Source organism: Prenolepis imparis, unplaced genomic scaffold, assembly GCF_030444845.1.
Source record: "Prenolepis imparis isolate NDT839.2.m4 unplaced genomic scaffold, iyPreImpa1.0 SCAF_3, whole genome shotgun sequence".
Taxonomy (NCBI): Eukaryota; Metazoa; Arthropoda; class Insecta; order Hymenoptera; family Formicidae; genus Prenolepis; species Prenolepis imparis.
The window spans coordinates 21381653-21397465 of record NW_028141161.1 but is presented as its reverse complement, the minus strand read 5'-3'; the positions used below and the strand labels follow the sequence as shown (position 1 = coordinate 21397465).

General features: G+C 38.4%; 1 protein-coding gene across 2 annotated transcripts in view; it reads left to right on the top strand.

Annotated features, from left to right (window-relative positions):
- The window catches only part of Bma (SCY1-like protein bma), a 29894-nt gene that overhangs the window by 5699 nt on the left and 8382 nt on the right, over positions 1–15813 (top strand). The window contains exons 2-16 of one of the 2 annotated variants that reach the window (XM_083034053.1): positions 2868–3084; positions 3908–4042; positions 4769–4999; positions 6716–6836; positions 7189–7272; positions 9023–9168; positions 10179–10424; positions 10857–11002; positions 11129–11279; positions 11783–12023; positions 12635–12803; positions 13302–13483; positions 13942–13995; positions 14166–14407; positions 15422–15681. In XM_083034053.1, the coding sequence (XP_082890179.1) occupies positions 2932–3084; positions 3908–4042; positions 4769–4999; positions 6716–6836; positions 7189–7272; positions 9023–9168; positions 10179–10424; positions 10857–11002; positions 11129–11279; positions 11783–12023; positions 12635–12803; positions 13302–13483; positions 13942–13995; positions 14166–14407; positions 15422–15667 (2547 nt within the window). In that variant the 5' untranslated portion in view covers positions 2868–2931 and the 3' untranslated portion in view covers positions 15668–15681. The remainder of the gene's footprint in view (positions 1–2867; positions 3085–3907; positions 4043–4768; positions 5000–6715; positions 6837–7188; positions 7273–9022; positions 9169–10178; positions 10425–10856; positions 11003–11128; positions 11280–11782; positions 12024–12634; positions 12804–13301; positions 13484–13941; positions 13996–14165; positions 14408–15421; positions 15682–15813) is intronic. The other variant, XM_083034054.1, reaches the window with a different exon arrangement.

The window sequence follows — 15813 nt, the reverse complement described above, 5'->3', positions numbered from 1 at the left end:
GGTGGGCCATCCCCCTCTCACTTTCACTCTCTCATTCTGATTATATTTACATTATACAAATTCTTCCCCGATCTTCTCTACGATCCGCCCGTAATCCGTCCGATTTTCAGATATATCATCGTGCTGCATTATGTCAGAACCAAATATATTTGTCCAAAGTATTTGAAAATGTCTTATGTGACGCGCGTAAAAAATCTTTGATCGACTAAATGAACTGATCGCGAAATTCTATTATAATGACCGGTTCGATGTCTCTCTCGATTACTTTTGTGTGTGTAACTGAAAGAAAATCTTTTGTCGCGGCGTGTTCGGAAATATAAAACAAATATACCATATACAGATGTTATTATTCGTGCGCTTGTATATACATATATGTACCTAGAAAAGCGAAATCTAAACTCGAGTCAGGGTAATATCGATCTTTGGATTTTCGATTACAAACATTCGAGACGAGTAAACGGCATCAATCGTGTTATTATCTCTGATCGTCTTGTCTCGGAATTCGGAGATAAATAAGATTTCGGATCTCAATTTACATTTCCACGAATGTGTGCGAAAACGATCTCTATTCTTACAACGGAAAGAGCAAAGAATAATTCTAGGTGTCTCTTGAAATGTTTTTCAAATATTTCGAAAATTAAGAGAATTTATAGAGAAAAACAAAGCTCTATTATTTTTTTTGCAAAATTTACTTTTTAAGAAAGTCATTTATAGATGATTATTTATTGTGAAATGCAGACACAGTAAATGTCAGTTTAAACAGATAAGATTTTCTCTACTCTTTTCTTTTTTTGATCATGATTTTACCTGGCTGTAATATAAATACGATAAGAGATTCGCGCTCCAGATTTTTATACTGCATATCTGTTTAGATGTAGGTGTATAAGAAATAACTAACGATAAATTTGCGTCGTTTACATTTTATATAATGATAAAATGATCGCAGAACGAATGAATCGTGAATTTCGATTAATTCGATGCCTGATCGAGCGATAATTTTACGCCGTGTTCGCGAAATAAATATTATTTATATACAGAAATTGTTATCCTGTATATATGTATATACAAACATTAGAGATTTTGAGCTCGGCATGAATATTATATTGATTCTTTTCGATTTAACAAGCATCCGAGTGATTTGGACGACTCTGACCCGTTCACATTAATTTTGCTTTGATATTTATTCTTAAATTTTTTTTTTTTTTTATATATATATATATCCGAAATTCTGAAAACGACACCATTTGGAAAAGCTTGTATTTCTATATTGTCGAGGAGATCCGACAACGACCTTCACTCCTACGCGAGAACTGCGAATAATAACTCACGGAATATCTCTTTCTCCGAAGGACGAGAATACTGAAAAAGAGTCTCCGAGTATCGAAATATAAATTTTATGAAGAGAGAGAAGTTGTAAAAAATATAATCTAAGCTCTCTTTTTCGCACGATTTATTCCCTAAAGAAATTTATATTTTTCAAACGGCCGGTCTTGGAAATGAATAGTGAATGTCAATGTTGATGAGAGACTTTTTTCTTCTCCCCTCTCTCTCTTTTTCTCTCTTTCATTCCTCTTTATTCAGTCGTACAGTTAAAGAGATTTCCCTTTTTTTTTTTTGAAAATGTTCGTTTTATATTGTGCACATTAAACTTTCCATACATTTAATTTTCCTTCTATTTATAGTACAAATGCGACAAAAAAAGAACGTTTCTTTTCCTTTATGAAAATATAATTTGCTCAGCTTTAGTCGCGTGAATGTTTAGCTCGCGATGAATAGTTGCATTTCGCTGCAAACGGCTATATTATAAACGGTTAATATTTTGCTGCAAATCACAGAGGTGTTTCAATATTTAGCTTACAAGTTCAATATGTACGAGGTTACTTAACATTCTCGGATAAAAAAAAACGAGTTTGCAAATTAAGCCGCAGAGCTGCAAATAGATAACGAAATCTCATGCCCATTTAATTTCAACAAAACTGTCGATGTCGATAATTAAAAAGTTTCCACTGATAGTATATCTCTAGGTAAATTCCACAAGTCAAAGAATTTGTAGGTATTTGGACATTCTGTGCAGCATAATACTGCAAAAGAGGAAAAGAAATTAATTAATCACGAAGCTACAGAGGTTTCCCGGATTAAATCCCCGCAAAAGAAAGAAATCGATTATAAATCATAGAGTACGCGTCTTTTAAAAAAGTTTAATAAAATGAAATAAATTTTATACCGCACGATGACGTAAAAAGAGAAATATTTATGGGGAAAAAAAAAAACGATTAATCAAACGATTGAAAAAAAAATTCAATTTTTTAAACGTTTGACATAAATGTAATTCCAATTCCACCTATTAATTTACTTCTCTAATCCCTTAATTCCAAGTAAAATTTCTTTTAATTTTCGCGATTTCTCTTATCAGAGAAACGAGATGATAGAGAGACGATGAAAGAGAGAGAGAAATTTGAAGATTTAAAAATTTTAAAGGTTTTAAAGAAATTTTAAAATTTAACAAAGGAAAGATTTATATAAAAAGAAAAAAGATATAAAATTTTCAATTCTCTCGCTGTCGCGGAAGATCGGAAGCAATTCTCAAGAATTTCTCTCTCATCGTCGATTTATAGAAATTTTCATGCGACACAATGGTGACATTTAAAGTCAGCATAATTTTGGCAAATCTCTCGGTGATCTCCCTCATATTACACACACAGAAACGCGCCTCGGGAATATCATACCGTCGCGGATATTCCATCGTCACGAACGAACATAGAGATTGTTTTCGCGATATTACACTTTGGATTTCCCCCCTTTTGCCCTCCGGCTATGAGGTGAGGCGGATAGAATTAACGCGCTCGACGTGAATTTTGGCTCGGCAGATAATAAACGGACGAGGTCGACGCTGATCCACTGAGGGGCCCCCGCTTCCTGGTGAACCTCATCATGTTCGCCAAGTCCAGAGGCAGTAGTACGGCGCCCTGCGACCTGCTCCCCGACCCGATACGCAACACCTACGAGATCGGGAAACAGTCCGCCACGGCTGGACCGGAGAACGTCTGGCGCATCTACGACGGCTACCGGAAGAAGGACAGAATGGTATGTAATTGGTGTCCGCGAAGGAAAAAAATTCGATATTTTTTGTCCCTCTATCTGAATTGTTTCCAATCGCAGAAAGTGAATTCGAGCGAAATGGAATGTGTTATTGCAGTTTTATCGTAAACCGAGAGAAGAGTGAAAGATCTATTCAGAATAAAATATATAAATCCTTCGCTCGTTTTCTCTTTCTTTTTCTCCCTCTCTCTCTCTCTCTTTCTCTGGAAATAAAATGTTCATTGAAAAGTTTCGTTTTGACAGTAGAATGGCGTACAGTATTTTCCGATATGTATTCTTATATTGAAAGCTATTTTCAGGGCATGAGAGAGCATAAAGATTTGTGAGATTTATTCGGACGAATATATATTTATTTATTAGTTTTAAATAGAGTTGAATTTTAAGAAATATATTTGAAATATGTTTTGAATTAAAAATATTTTTTTTTTTCAATGTAAGACAAAAGCAAGAAATGCGATAAAGAGTTTAATTATCTAAACTAAGGACCGAGATCTCTTTCGAGATGTCTCTGTTATTAACACCTTAATCACGCGATTCAATCTTCTCTCCTTCTAATGATGGCATCTGGCTAGAGAGAGAGAGAGAGAGAGAGAGAGAGAGAGAAAGAGACAAGTGGACGATTGGATCGCGGATTAGAAGTAATCCAATTCGAGAAATCGATTCCGAAAGTGATCGAAGGGTCGAGGCGCGAGAACGAGACGGATTTCGTTATCCGACAACCGTTTCGGATCGATTCTCGCGCTTCAATTTCGAAGATAAATTCCCGAAAGAGAAGAGAGATAATACAGCTGGTCGCTCGCGCTTGCAGGAGGTCTCGATCTTCCTGTTCGACAAACGTTCCGTGGAGAAGCTGCACAAGCCGAAACGCAGGGAAACGGTCACGGACATATTGCGAGCTGGTGCAACTCAGATGGAACGATACTCGCATCCGAAGCTCCTGCAGGTACGTAAATACGTACGTGCGCGTGTGCGTTAAATAGGCCAAGGTGAAGTGCGAGAAGTTTCTCCCTCACCTCCCGTCATCCCCTTTTCCGTCCGTATCTTCTACATTTCGCAAGTCGGCTAAATCAAACTAAAATGATTCGTCGATAGAGAGAGAGAAGTCTCGGCCTTTACATAAGTTTATTTTCCAACTTTCTTGACGCTTCTCTGATGTAATGCAAGATAATTGACATAAGTATCGTCAAAAGCTATTTATATATATATACATATATATTATTTTTCTTCTTACTTTTCATTTTATCGTCTTGAAAGTCGTCTTGAGAAATTTTGCAAATATAAAAAAATTCATAAAAAAATATGCCGCATGAGAAAATTTATCAAAGAAGCGATAGAGAGGAAATAGAAGAGAAGAGCAATGATGGAGAAGACGACGACAACGGAAGCGAAAGAAACACGATCTCTCTCTCTCTCTTGCTTTCTTCCTAAAATAGAAAATCATATTTAAAATACGATATATGTATCAAGCATTGCAAATATACATACATACACACACACATAATCAAATGTAATTGGAAACAGGATCTATTATCTGAAAACGAAATGGATGGCAACGAATTTCGCCAATTTATTCGAAAGGTTTCCGGTCGAAACGTGTAAATGTATATATTCGTTCGTGATTATTTTTCACGAGCCACACATTTCATATATATCTGTATCAATGATGTAGGCGTACAAAGTGGAGGAGTGCGCGGACACGTTGGCCTTTGCCTCGGAGCCGGTCCTGGCCAGCCTGGCGAACGTCCTGGCGTACAAGGAGCAATTGGCAAACACCATCGCGGCGCAGTCCTCGGGACCGATAGGGAAGCAGAATCACCCGCCGACCACGAGCCACCATCGCTCGACCTTCGTCAAGGAGTACGAGCTGCTCGAGCTGGAGATCAAGTACGGCCTTTTGCAGGTGATAAAAAGATAGAAAGTAATTCTTCTTTTCAAAAAATTGCTCTTACACGTGTATTCTCGAGATATATTTTTTTAGAATTATTTATTTCGTGAAAAATTGTAGAATCTAACCAAGTGCACATGGAGATGAGAATTGTTTAAAAGCCGCAACTATATGTTATATTAAAAGTATATTAAGAATGAATTGATATTTTTCATTTTAAAAATGAATTCTTTTGAAGAACTGCAAAATTTTTTTTTTTTTTTTTTAATATAAAATATCTTTTATTGATGGTTAGTCAAAACAAGATAGAAACTCTATTTATACAACTGCTTTATTTTATTAAAATAAATTATTTTCTCATGGTAAAAATAACGTGATAAATAGTAGCGATGAATATTTAAGAAAAATGTGCACTTTGTATTATATTATTTAAAAAATTAATTATCTATATAACATCGTAATGATTAAGAAAGAAAATAAATTACATAAGAAGAGACAATGTTCTGTTTAGGAAAGAGAAAATGTTATCGGATGTTCGCCATAGAAATTGCACAACGCGCTTCAACTCTCTTTCTTGCTCCTAGTATATTCCCGATAAATCAATTTTCGTGAATTTTATTTCTCTTCTTTGTCTCTATTTTCACGATGGAAAGAAACGGACGGACGATAATTATACTTTTCGTGGCTCCACAAATACGGGGGCACCCGATAATGGGATTCGTCCATTAGCAGTTAACTCGTCGTAAGCGTGTAAAACGAGACCGGAGTGAACGGGGAAAAAAAAAAAAAAATCGACGTGGCGTATTTTTAAGCTCTTCTCTCTCCATCTATATCGTTTCACAATATTGAAATATTTTTTCTTCCTTTCTCGCTTTCTTTTCTCCAATATAATAATATTTAACGGATATATGTATATGATCTCCATACGTATGTACATACATTCACGAGCTTTTGATAGAATAAGTTATATATTGTTATTACGACAGAATGTACATTATAACGTGAAATTAGATGTCGAATGGCGTCAAATTTCGCGTGCAAAATAATCGATTTTCGTTATTCGGAGCGGAAATTACGCGCGATCGATCTCATTGCGCGGAATAAAAGAGGCAGCAGAGATTTCGAGAGACACACACGAGTACGCATGCACGACCGTGACATTGTGCGTAAGCACAATCATAGCGTAGACGCAATATGACGGGGTCGCGTTGCGGAAAATTAAGTCGAATCCGGGGACGCATGCGTTCGCACGAGCTAGAAAGAGAGAGGGAGAGAGAGAGTGATCCGAGCGAATTTTCTCAAAAACGAGTTCCCGGCTGTAACCGCGAGAAATCAACCTCATCACGGTGTCGCTCCACCGTAGCTCGACGTAGTAGCTCTCGCATAATAGAATGTATTACGAAGCGTAATAGAATACTTGATGCTCTTAAACTCTCTTCAAACTGCGACTCAAACTTATTGCGTCACGGTAATCGCGTTTACCAACGCGGGTCTAACGACCCGCGGATCCCGCAATCATGTCTTTGGCGAAAAGTGAATAAATTAAACGTAGATGAAATGCCGCGGAAAAGTAATATCAAAATTCCTCGGGGTAGAAATAACGCGATAACATTATTAGAAATATATATTATATTATATGAGAGGGGGAAAAAATATATGTTTTCGTATACATTTCAGTGTATGACGATCTATATAGACCTTTTTTTCATTATTATATATTTTTTTCCACAGATCACAGAGGCCCTCTTATTTCTTCACGGCAACTGTAAATTTCTTCATAGAAACGTTTGCCCGACAAGCATCATCATCACGAAGAGAGGCACGTGGAAGTTGTCGGGGTTCGAGTTTCTCGGTAAGTCTGCAATCTCGTTATCCCTCGTATCAAAGATAAATTCCTTAATCAAAGTTTGGCCATTTTTTGTCAGGGTCGGTAGTTTTCCATCAAATAAAAAGTATATGTCGTACCGCTTTATCCTTTTGTCCAATATTAAATTTAATGAAACGAGATTTGTTAATATATATATAGTGACAAATATTTACATTATCAAGTTAAAAAAACAAAAGAGAATTGTGTTTGTATATTTTATATAAATCTTAGTAAATATAAAGAAAAGAGACTAATTAGAACTAAATGACGTATCGGCCAAACTGCGATGACATAAGGCAGTCTGTTACTTCAGAATGCGTTTTTTCGCTCTTGTTAGAGGCGGCCAAGGAGATACCGATAACCGTGCAATCGTGGACGAAGCACATGCCGAAAATGACTCAGCCCAATCTCGATTACACAGGTGAGGTGACCAGAATGTCGTGTTAAGGCTCCTGGGTGCTCACCGCGGCCATATTGGAATCGTGACGTCAGAGGCGAGAAACAACACGTTGAGATTTCTTAGATGCCATTTCTAAATAAAAACATATTTGCATAAAATAACACTTAAGATCTCTTTAATACATTTCTAAAAAACGCCGAAAACTATGTTTTTCCCTTGACAGTCAATCAACAACCGTAAAATGATCGAGATATCAGACTGACATGCGGAATGACTGCGCATGTGCAAAGACCAGACGGACTGGGCCTCATAATATTACATTTTACAGCTGTTGATTGATTATAAAGAAAAAAGGATAGTTTTCGGCGTTTTTTAGAAGTATATTAAAGAGATCTTATGTGTTATTTTATGCAAATATGTTTTTATTTAGAAATGGCATCTAAAAATTTTTAGCGTGTGTTTTCTCGCCTCTGACGTCACGATTCCGACATGGTCGACAAGGTACCAGAAGCCTTAACGTTGACATATACGCCCCCGTTGACGTACACGTGCCGGGAGAGCTGTTTATATGAAAACCGGCGTTTTCGAGTCACTCAACTTTACCAGTGAAATCAATCGAGTTTGTATTTCGTTGGCGCTCAACGCGATTAAATGCACTCTCGAGCCTTCTCGCTCTCTCGAAACCCGGAGTAATTGATTTTCTTCGTAAATAGAAAATGGCTCTTCTATAAATAGAAAACCCTGAATATTACATCCTTATAAATAGACATTCTTTTTGCCTCTCTTAAATAAATGGAATTTAAAAGATCTTTACGCAACAACGAAAGATAAAAATCCGCGTTTCGCGAAATACGTTTAATATCAAACGGTTATTTGCTTCCCTCTCTTTCCTCCCCCGTTTTCACCTCTGTTTGCGCGCCCGATCCTCGTGTGTTAGATGAAGCAATCTCGGTATTACACTGTTGTATTTAACGCGATGAAAGCAGAAATCTAATTATACAGCTGTTACAATAACATAAATGACTCGATATCGCGTTTTGTAATTCGATTGAATTGAACCCCGAGCTCGATGAATACATTCCTATATATCGAACATTCGTATACATTGTACATGTATATATGTATATATCGGAGATATTAGGGATGACTAATAACGAAAAAACTCAAACGATTCAACATTTATTCACAACAATTCGAGTGGGTTTTTCTTTTTTGTATTATACGATAGCGATACGTAAAACGATTTAAAAAATATCGTCGTACATAATTGCCGTGAAAAATAAAATACAGTTATCGATACGTGGATCTGGAAGCAACGAGACCCTAATAAATTGTGCCAGGTGGATGGCAAACGAAATATATCATCGGATACGATAATATTAAAAGAAAAAGAAAGGAAGATAGAGCAGATAGGGGGAGATTGGCCTTGAAAGCAAGTCGCGAATTCCCTACTGGCTCCTGGTGTTTACATATACATATACATAAAAGAGGCGCTTGTTTACGTACGCGAGAGAAATGAGCTCGGCGGCATTAATGGGATCGGATTTATGCGGGAAAACTCTATTATCTCCAAACTTTAGCGATAAACTCGGCGCGCGTCACTTTGCATCCCACTTTGCTTCGATCGAGTCGCTGGCGAGAATTACTGGTAGCAGCTTTCCGGGCCAACTACGTCAAACGGGGAGGGCTACGTCTCTCTCTTTTTCATTTGCAATGCTAATTAATGTCCTGTCGTCGCGACCGGATCGTTCTGTAACGCAACACGTTGCAGCCCCGGAAGTGCAGCAGAAGAAGCTCGCGAGCTTCTCCAGCGACATGTACAGCCTCGGTATGACGATATGCGCGATCTACAATCAGGGTCGACCTCTGATACAGGCGAATCACAGCTGCTCGGATTATCTCAAGCAACTCGAGATCGTAAGTTAATCTCAGTCTGCCCAGAAAGAAAAAAGGGGGATGATTCCCTTAGGAATGTCGAGAAGAGAGGATCTCGCGGATATTCTTTGAATGGATTTAACTCTCGAGACATAGAGAGAGAGAGAGAGACATTTCCCTTCTTCGAAAGAGTCTCTACCTCTCTCTTTGATTTTCGCACAAATAAACTTTAATCTTTAGTATACATATATTTTTTCCCTTCTTTCGAACTTTCTTCTCTTTTTTCACCGTCATAAGCATCTCTTGCAAATCGTATCGCACAACTGCAATCGAATGATAGTTGGCTGATCTAATTGGGAAGGTAAAAAAAAGCGCGTCTGTGCAATTTTATTTACTGAAATTCGCTTTGCGAGATATATACCTATTTATTTATATAAAAAAAGTATTGATTTTATTCTATTCGGTAGCTTCAAATTGCGTTTGTTTTTTGTTAGAACGACGACGTAGTGGTGCGTCATTCGTTGCTACGCTCTATTCGCTTCAATACGTGATTTTATTCAACATTTCAATCGTCAAAAGAGCAGCTGCAATTTTCCAAAAAAATATATTCGCGATATGAAGAATATTTAGAGAGTCCTCTCCGCTCTATATCATCGTACAGTTAATCCTTCTAGTGTCCCGTAAAAATTAATATGCAGTAACTATGTAGAGCACACACACACACACACATACACACACACAATATAATCTCATAATACACACAAACACATTTTAATAATATTTTAAATTCACAAAATAAATTAAATTGATATTTGCTAATTGAATAAATAAATTTATAATTGAATTGTAAAATAAATTAAATCGATTTTTGATAATTGAATAAATTGAATAAATGAACTTATAATTGAGTTATAAAATAAATTGAATTTTGATACTCGATAATTGAATAAATAAATTTATAATTATAAAATTAAAGTCTTCTGAAAAAGAAATATAACTCGTCGGATTAAACAAGTGTCGCGTGTGTTATTTATGATTGTGCCCAATATCAGCTCGACGATCAAGTCGCCATTATCCTGCCGCTGGTGCCGATACCCCTGCGGGAAGCCGTAACGCGACTCCTGCACAAGGATCCGGAGCAGAGGCCAACCGCGCAAATATTGACCATGATCAAGTTCTTCCGGGACCCGTTTGTGCACGCCCTGCAATTTCTCGACGTCAGCAAAATGAAGGACGTGTCGCAGAAGGAGCACTTTTACACGACGACTCTGAGGGAACTGCTGCCCTACATGCCGAAGGTATGCGTGAACGTATCGACGTTAATTATTCATCATAGCGGAAACTTCCGGGGGGAATGGAAACTCTCGGGAAACTGAATCCACAATCTAGAATCGTAATTGTCTAATGTATCTTCGATCGAAGACATGCTTTTATGTTCCGATTCCCTAATGACGATACTTTTTCCTTTTCTCTTCCGCTATATAATTTTCTCCCAGCTCGTTTTCCGATACATCATTAGGAATACGTTGCTATATTGTTCTGAACATTATTTTATCTTCGGGAAATAGAGAAAATTATAAAACACAGAGAGAAAAAAAAGTTGACGAACTGTTGTGTCTCTCTTTCTCTCTACGTTGGATATTGTAAATTTGACTTCGCTTTGTTACGTGGGCGTTTCTGACCCTAATCACGCACGTTTCCGCACGTGTCACGCACAACATTTTCCGCAGAAACTCTGGTATCAGCACATTTGGAGGTATCTTCACGCGGAGCTGCAGACGCAGGAAGTGCTGTCGGCCGTGTTGCAGCCTATGCTGTACATCGTTCAGAACTGCACCAAGGAGGAGTACGAGCAGATCGTGTTTCCCACGCTCAAGTACGTACGTGAACGAGGGCGGAAATGAGCGCGAGACCGCGCGAGATAGGCGTCGACGTCTCGCGTCTCACCCTCTCTTCCATCTTTCTCTCTCTCTTTTCTCTCTCTTTCTCTCTCTCTTCGCAGACCGCTCTTCACCAATCGAAAGTCGATTCAGGGAACCGTCACCCTACTGGAGAATCTGCACGTCATCCTGGAGAAGACGCCCCAGGAGTACGAGCGCGAAGTCCTCTCGATGTTGTACATGTCCTTTGAAAATTCGACCATTCAAGTACGAGTAAGTAACCATTAATGTCACATTAAAAGATGAGAGAAAAAGAAAACATCAAGTTTAAACACTACCAAGCCTGAACGCAACTAAAAAAATTCAATTGCTGAGCCAAGTTCCGATATTTAAAAAATTTAAAAGAATTTCTACACTAAGAGAAATTTTTCTTACAATTTACTCTGAAAATCATGGTAATTGTGAGACAATATGGTATGGAAAGAATTTTATGAGAATTTCTCTGATTAATATTTATCATAATAAAAATAATATCTATATCACAATTTTACTAAACTGCATAGTAAAATTAAGCAAACATATTTTATATTTTATTGTAATAGATATTATTATTTTTATTGTGATAAATATTAATCAGAGAAATTCTTTGATTTTCAGGGTAAATTCTAAGAGAAAATTCTCTCTGTATAATCTTTCCATACTCTCTATTTTATAAAATGTCTCTAAGAGAGCAGAGTTCTGATATTAATGACACTTTTGATTTGTTCGTCCATTAGATGGCCGCGTTCGTAGCTGTGGCGCACGTGACGAGCTATCTCGAAGACGATGCCATACGCAACGTGGTGCTGCCGAAGCTGCTGGACGCTTTCGAGAACAACTCGGCGGACGCGCGAGTACTGATGGACGTGGTGCCGTGCATCCTGAGCCGTCTCGAGAAGCAGAAGATCATCGACTGCATCCTACCGCTGCTCTGCAAAGTCAAGCTGCAAGAGCCCGAGATCGTCGTGCGGGTTGTAAGTAAGTGAAGTAAAGAGCGAGCATCTCACACACAAGCGTGGATCTTCGTACACTTCGTGTGCGCGTCTGATAAAAACCTTTCTTGATGACGACCGTCAGTTATACTCGCGTGTCTTATGTATATGAAAAGATATATCATTTAAATTTTTTCTATGTAAAATAAAGAGGAGATATAAAGAAGATAGGAGAATAATACATTGTCTCTCTCTTTCGTTCTGTTCGTTCGAAATTCAAAAGTGCAAAAAATGATTCAGAGTCTTATCTTACTTCGAGACAATTATATATTTTTCGAGACAAGCGCAGTTATTATTGATCACATGATGCTCGGGCAAATGTACAGTATTTCAATAAAATCCCAGAACCTTCAGATCAAATGCCTGTTAGGAAGGAAAAAGAAGAAATCGACCAGAGACCATTTTAATCCGTAATGAAGCAAGGGAAGAGATTCTATTCTCGAGACAGCATCTAAAAAAAAAGAAAAAGGGAAAATAGAGAAATAAATGATTTGTGCTCCAAAGAGACGAAGATATTCCCGTTTAAGGAGGAAAGAGTATGAACGGTATACAAACAACTCTAAGGCTAATCAGTCTCGTTCGTTTCGCATTTTGCAGATATTTACAGGCTGATGCTCACCGACAAAAGATACGGCTTGTCTGTCAACTGGATGGCGGCGCATGCGATGCCATCGTTGCTGCCGCAAACTGTGAATCCGGCTCTGAATCTCGAGCAATTCATCCTGCTCCTCGAGGTGCTACAGGACATGTTGAATAACATCGAGAGGCAAGCAATTAAAACACTAAGAGACGAGCGGTGTAATTAAAAGCGTCGGTTAAACGGAACACAACGCGATTCTCTCTCTCTTTCTCTTTCTCTCTCTCTCTCTCTAATAATTATTCGCGAGAATAAACGAGCGATTTGTAAAACGGCTGCGTTTAATGGCGCATGCAAAATAATTTTACAGAATTTTTCAATCGTAAAATTAATCCGTTATTCATAACACATTTTAATAATTACGAATAATAACATTATTTAAACAAGCGAAAAAACTGGACCGATATTTTATTTCACGGAAATACGTATGTTCCGCCGAAACAAAGATCCCATTTATACGCCAGACTTAAAACTCGATTACGGAAATTGCCTAATATAATTAATAAATATGGTGGCTATCAATTAATTAATATCGCGCATCTGTCGATACGCCGTAATGCATCTGTTGATATCGAGTATAAATCGAGAAACTGAAGCTTTCTTTCCCTCTCGTTTCTGTCATTGTAGAAATCAGAGGAACAAATTGACGCTTGACAATCTATCGCTACCGAGTCCGGACAAGTATCGATCCCTGCGACATCAGTACAGCACCGATAACATGCACGTGCCGACATTCAACATTCCGAATTTGCGCATCGAGCAACGCAAGACCTCGTCGGCCGAGGATATGGCCAGGAAGAACAGCATCGGTGCGAATTTTTAATTAAAATATCCGCAGATATGTCAAACATCTCTTCCAACATTTTTTTTTCTTTTTTTTTACGCGCGAATCTAAAATTCGACGAAATCTCTTCTAAAGCTTTTACACAGTCTTTAATTTTTTTTTCGTGTCACACTCGACGTTTTCTTCTCGAGTCACTCATAATAGCTAAAAAAATGTTCTCTCTTTCGACATTTTCTTTTTAGGACACTTTTCACGGTGAAATAACGCTCCACGACGTGAATAAAATTTTCATAAATAAATATTAATTAAATTATAAACGATGGTTTATAAATATAAAGCCTCCGTCTCTTAGCAGCGAGACGGGATCGGGAAAGGGGACAAGATAAGGAACACGAGTCCATTAACTTTATTTAATATTTATGATAACGGTTCCTCCGAGGAGTCCATGTTCATGATACTAAAACGGCATTTCTCTGCACGCAGGTTCCATATCAACGGCGTCAGCGGAAAATATGGCGCGGAAAAATTCGATGGCTGGTAAGTGGAAATGTGGTAGCTTTCTCTGTATTCGATATGAAATATTAAAAGCCGATCCTCGAACGGGGGAGGAGGAATAAATCTCTTTGTCTTGGGGGTACGAAATCTCCTCGGGGAAGGGAAAGGGCGAAGAACGAGATCGATCTAATCGAATCGGAATGACTGTTTAGCGATGTTTGGCGGATGGTTCACCTCGTCGTCGCCCAACGACAACAACTTCCTGCGTGTGGCCAACACGTTCACGAGCAGACGCCTGTCGGATAATACTTTGATGACGCCGAAGATAAGGATAGCGCCGTCCTGCGCTAGTTCGCCGGGTGGGACACCAGGTAGTGGTCTGCCGATTCGTCGACACTCCAGCACCGGACCTCAGGAACGACGTGGATCCAATATTAATTTATCCCCGCCTACGGTACATATATTTATATATTTTATATGTACACATATACAGACGTGTTCAAATTATTAAATTCACATTTTCATGTTGAAATTACTTTACATCAGTTGTGCTTTTTGCATTTTTTTTTCAATAGTTACATTCAAGTATTATTTTTTTTTATAAGAGATTGAAGATTTTTTAAATATGTTTTGAGATTATTCGCAAACATCTATTTTAGTGGTGGAAGCCCATATTTGCATCAGCAAGCGGGGTCACTGCACTCGTGATGTTTGTGTCATATTATCGTTGTATTGATTAGTTTTATGGAATTATTTTTGTACAACCTGAATAACTGTGTAGAAACACTATAGATAATAATTTATAATTAACTTAATTTGAGTCTAATACTCGGAACACGTCTATGTATAAATATACGCACATGTATCTTTTTCACCGCGCCTACTTTAATTCGCGTCGGAAACATATCGTTGACACGCGACACGCAATGACGAAACATAGTAAAAGGGTGTAGTAAAAGATAAAATAAGTATCGCGTAAATAATACAAGTGAAATATTTATGAGAATTGTTGACGGAGAATTTTCGGAGATCGTGAAACGCGAGAGGCGAACGACGATACTCTCTTAAGATAAATCACGCGAGATTGAAATTCCCACCGCGATTTCGAGATTCAAGTATTCGACGATTCTCCCAGAATTTTATCTAGCGTTTAACGAGACACACGAGAAGTTTAAAACTAACGTGACCTAGTGACATTTTTGCGTGCGCTTTGGAACAATCGGAAAACTACCTGCCGCCTATAAAAGCGAATCCCCTTATTGATCATACGACATACGACGTAAGGCAGAAATAAAATCAGCAGTCGTTAATTGATCGCCGCGGCGGTATACATATTATTAAGTCGAGAATCGCATAAAATTGCACCACAATTTCAAGAAAGAGTTGGAAAAATCCTCCTCTATTTATACGAACAAAACGAGATTCAACGTCAATCGAGTCTGTGCAAGCAAATCGAATCTGTTGACAGGGGGGTGGGATGCCGATCACGAGTAGCAGCGTGCCCTATCTGCTCAGTACGAGCCTAAACAGTATTCGCGGCTCGAGAAGGCCGTCCGTATCCTCGACGTCGTCGCAGCAGGGGATCGGGCTACTGCAGCAGGTTGGCTCCAGCATGGTAAGACAACTACCCCCCATCTGCCTGAACCTGAACGGACCACCACCACCACCAACACTCTCTCCATCACTCCAGCTACCGGGACAGCACTCCCACTGACCCTCCGTTACAGTGTAAGGATATTCGCTAAGACTTTGCTCCGTTCGTGCTTGCCGCTTCTCTCTCTCTCTCTCTCTCTCTCTCTCTCTCTCTCTCTCTCTCTCTCTCTCTCTCTCTCTCTCTCTCTCTCTCTCTCCCCCCCCTCT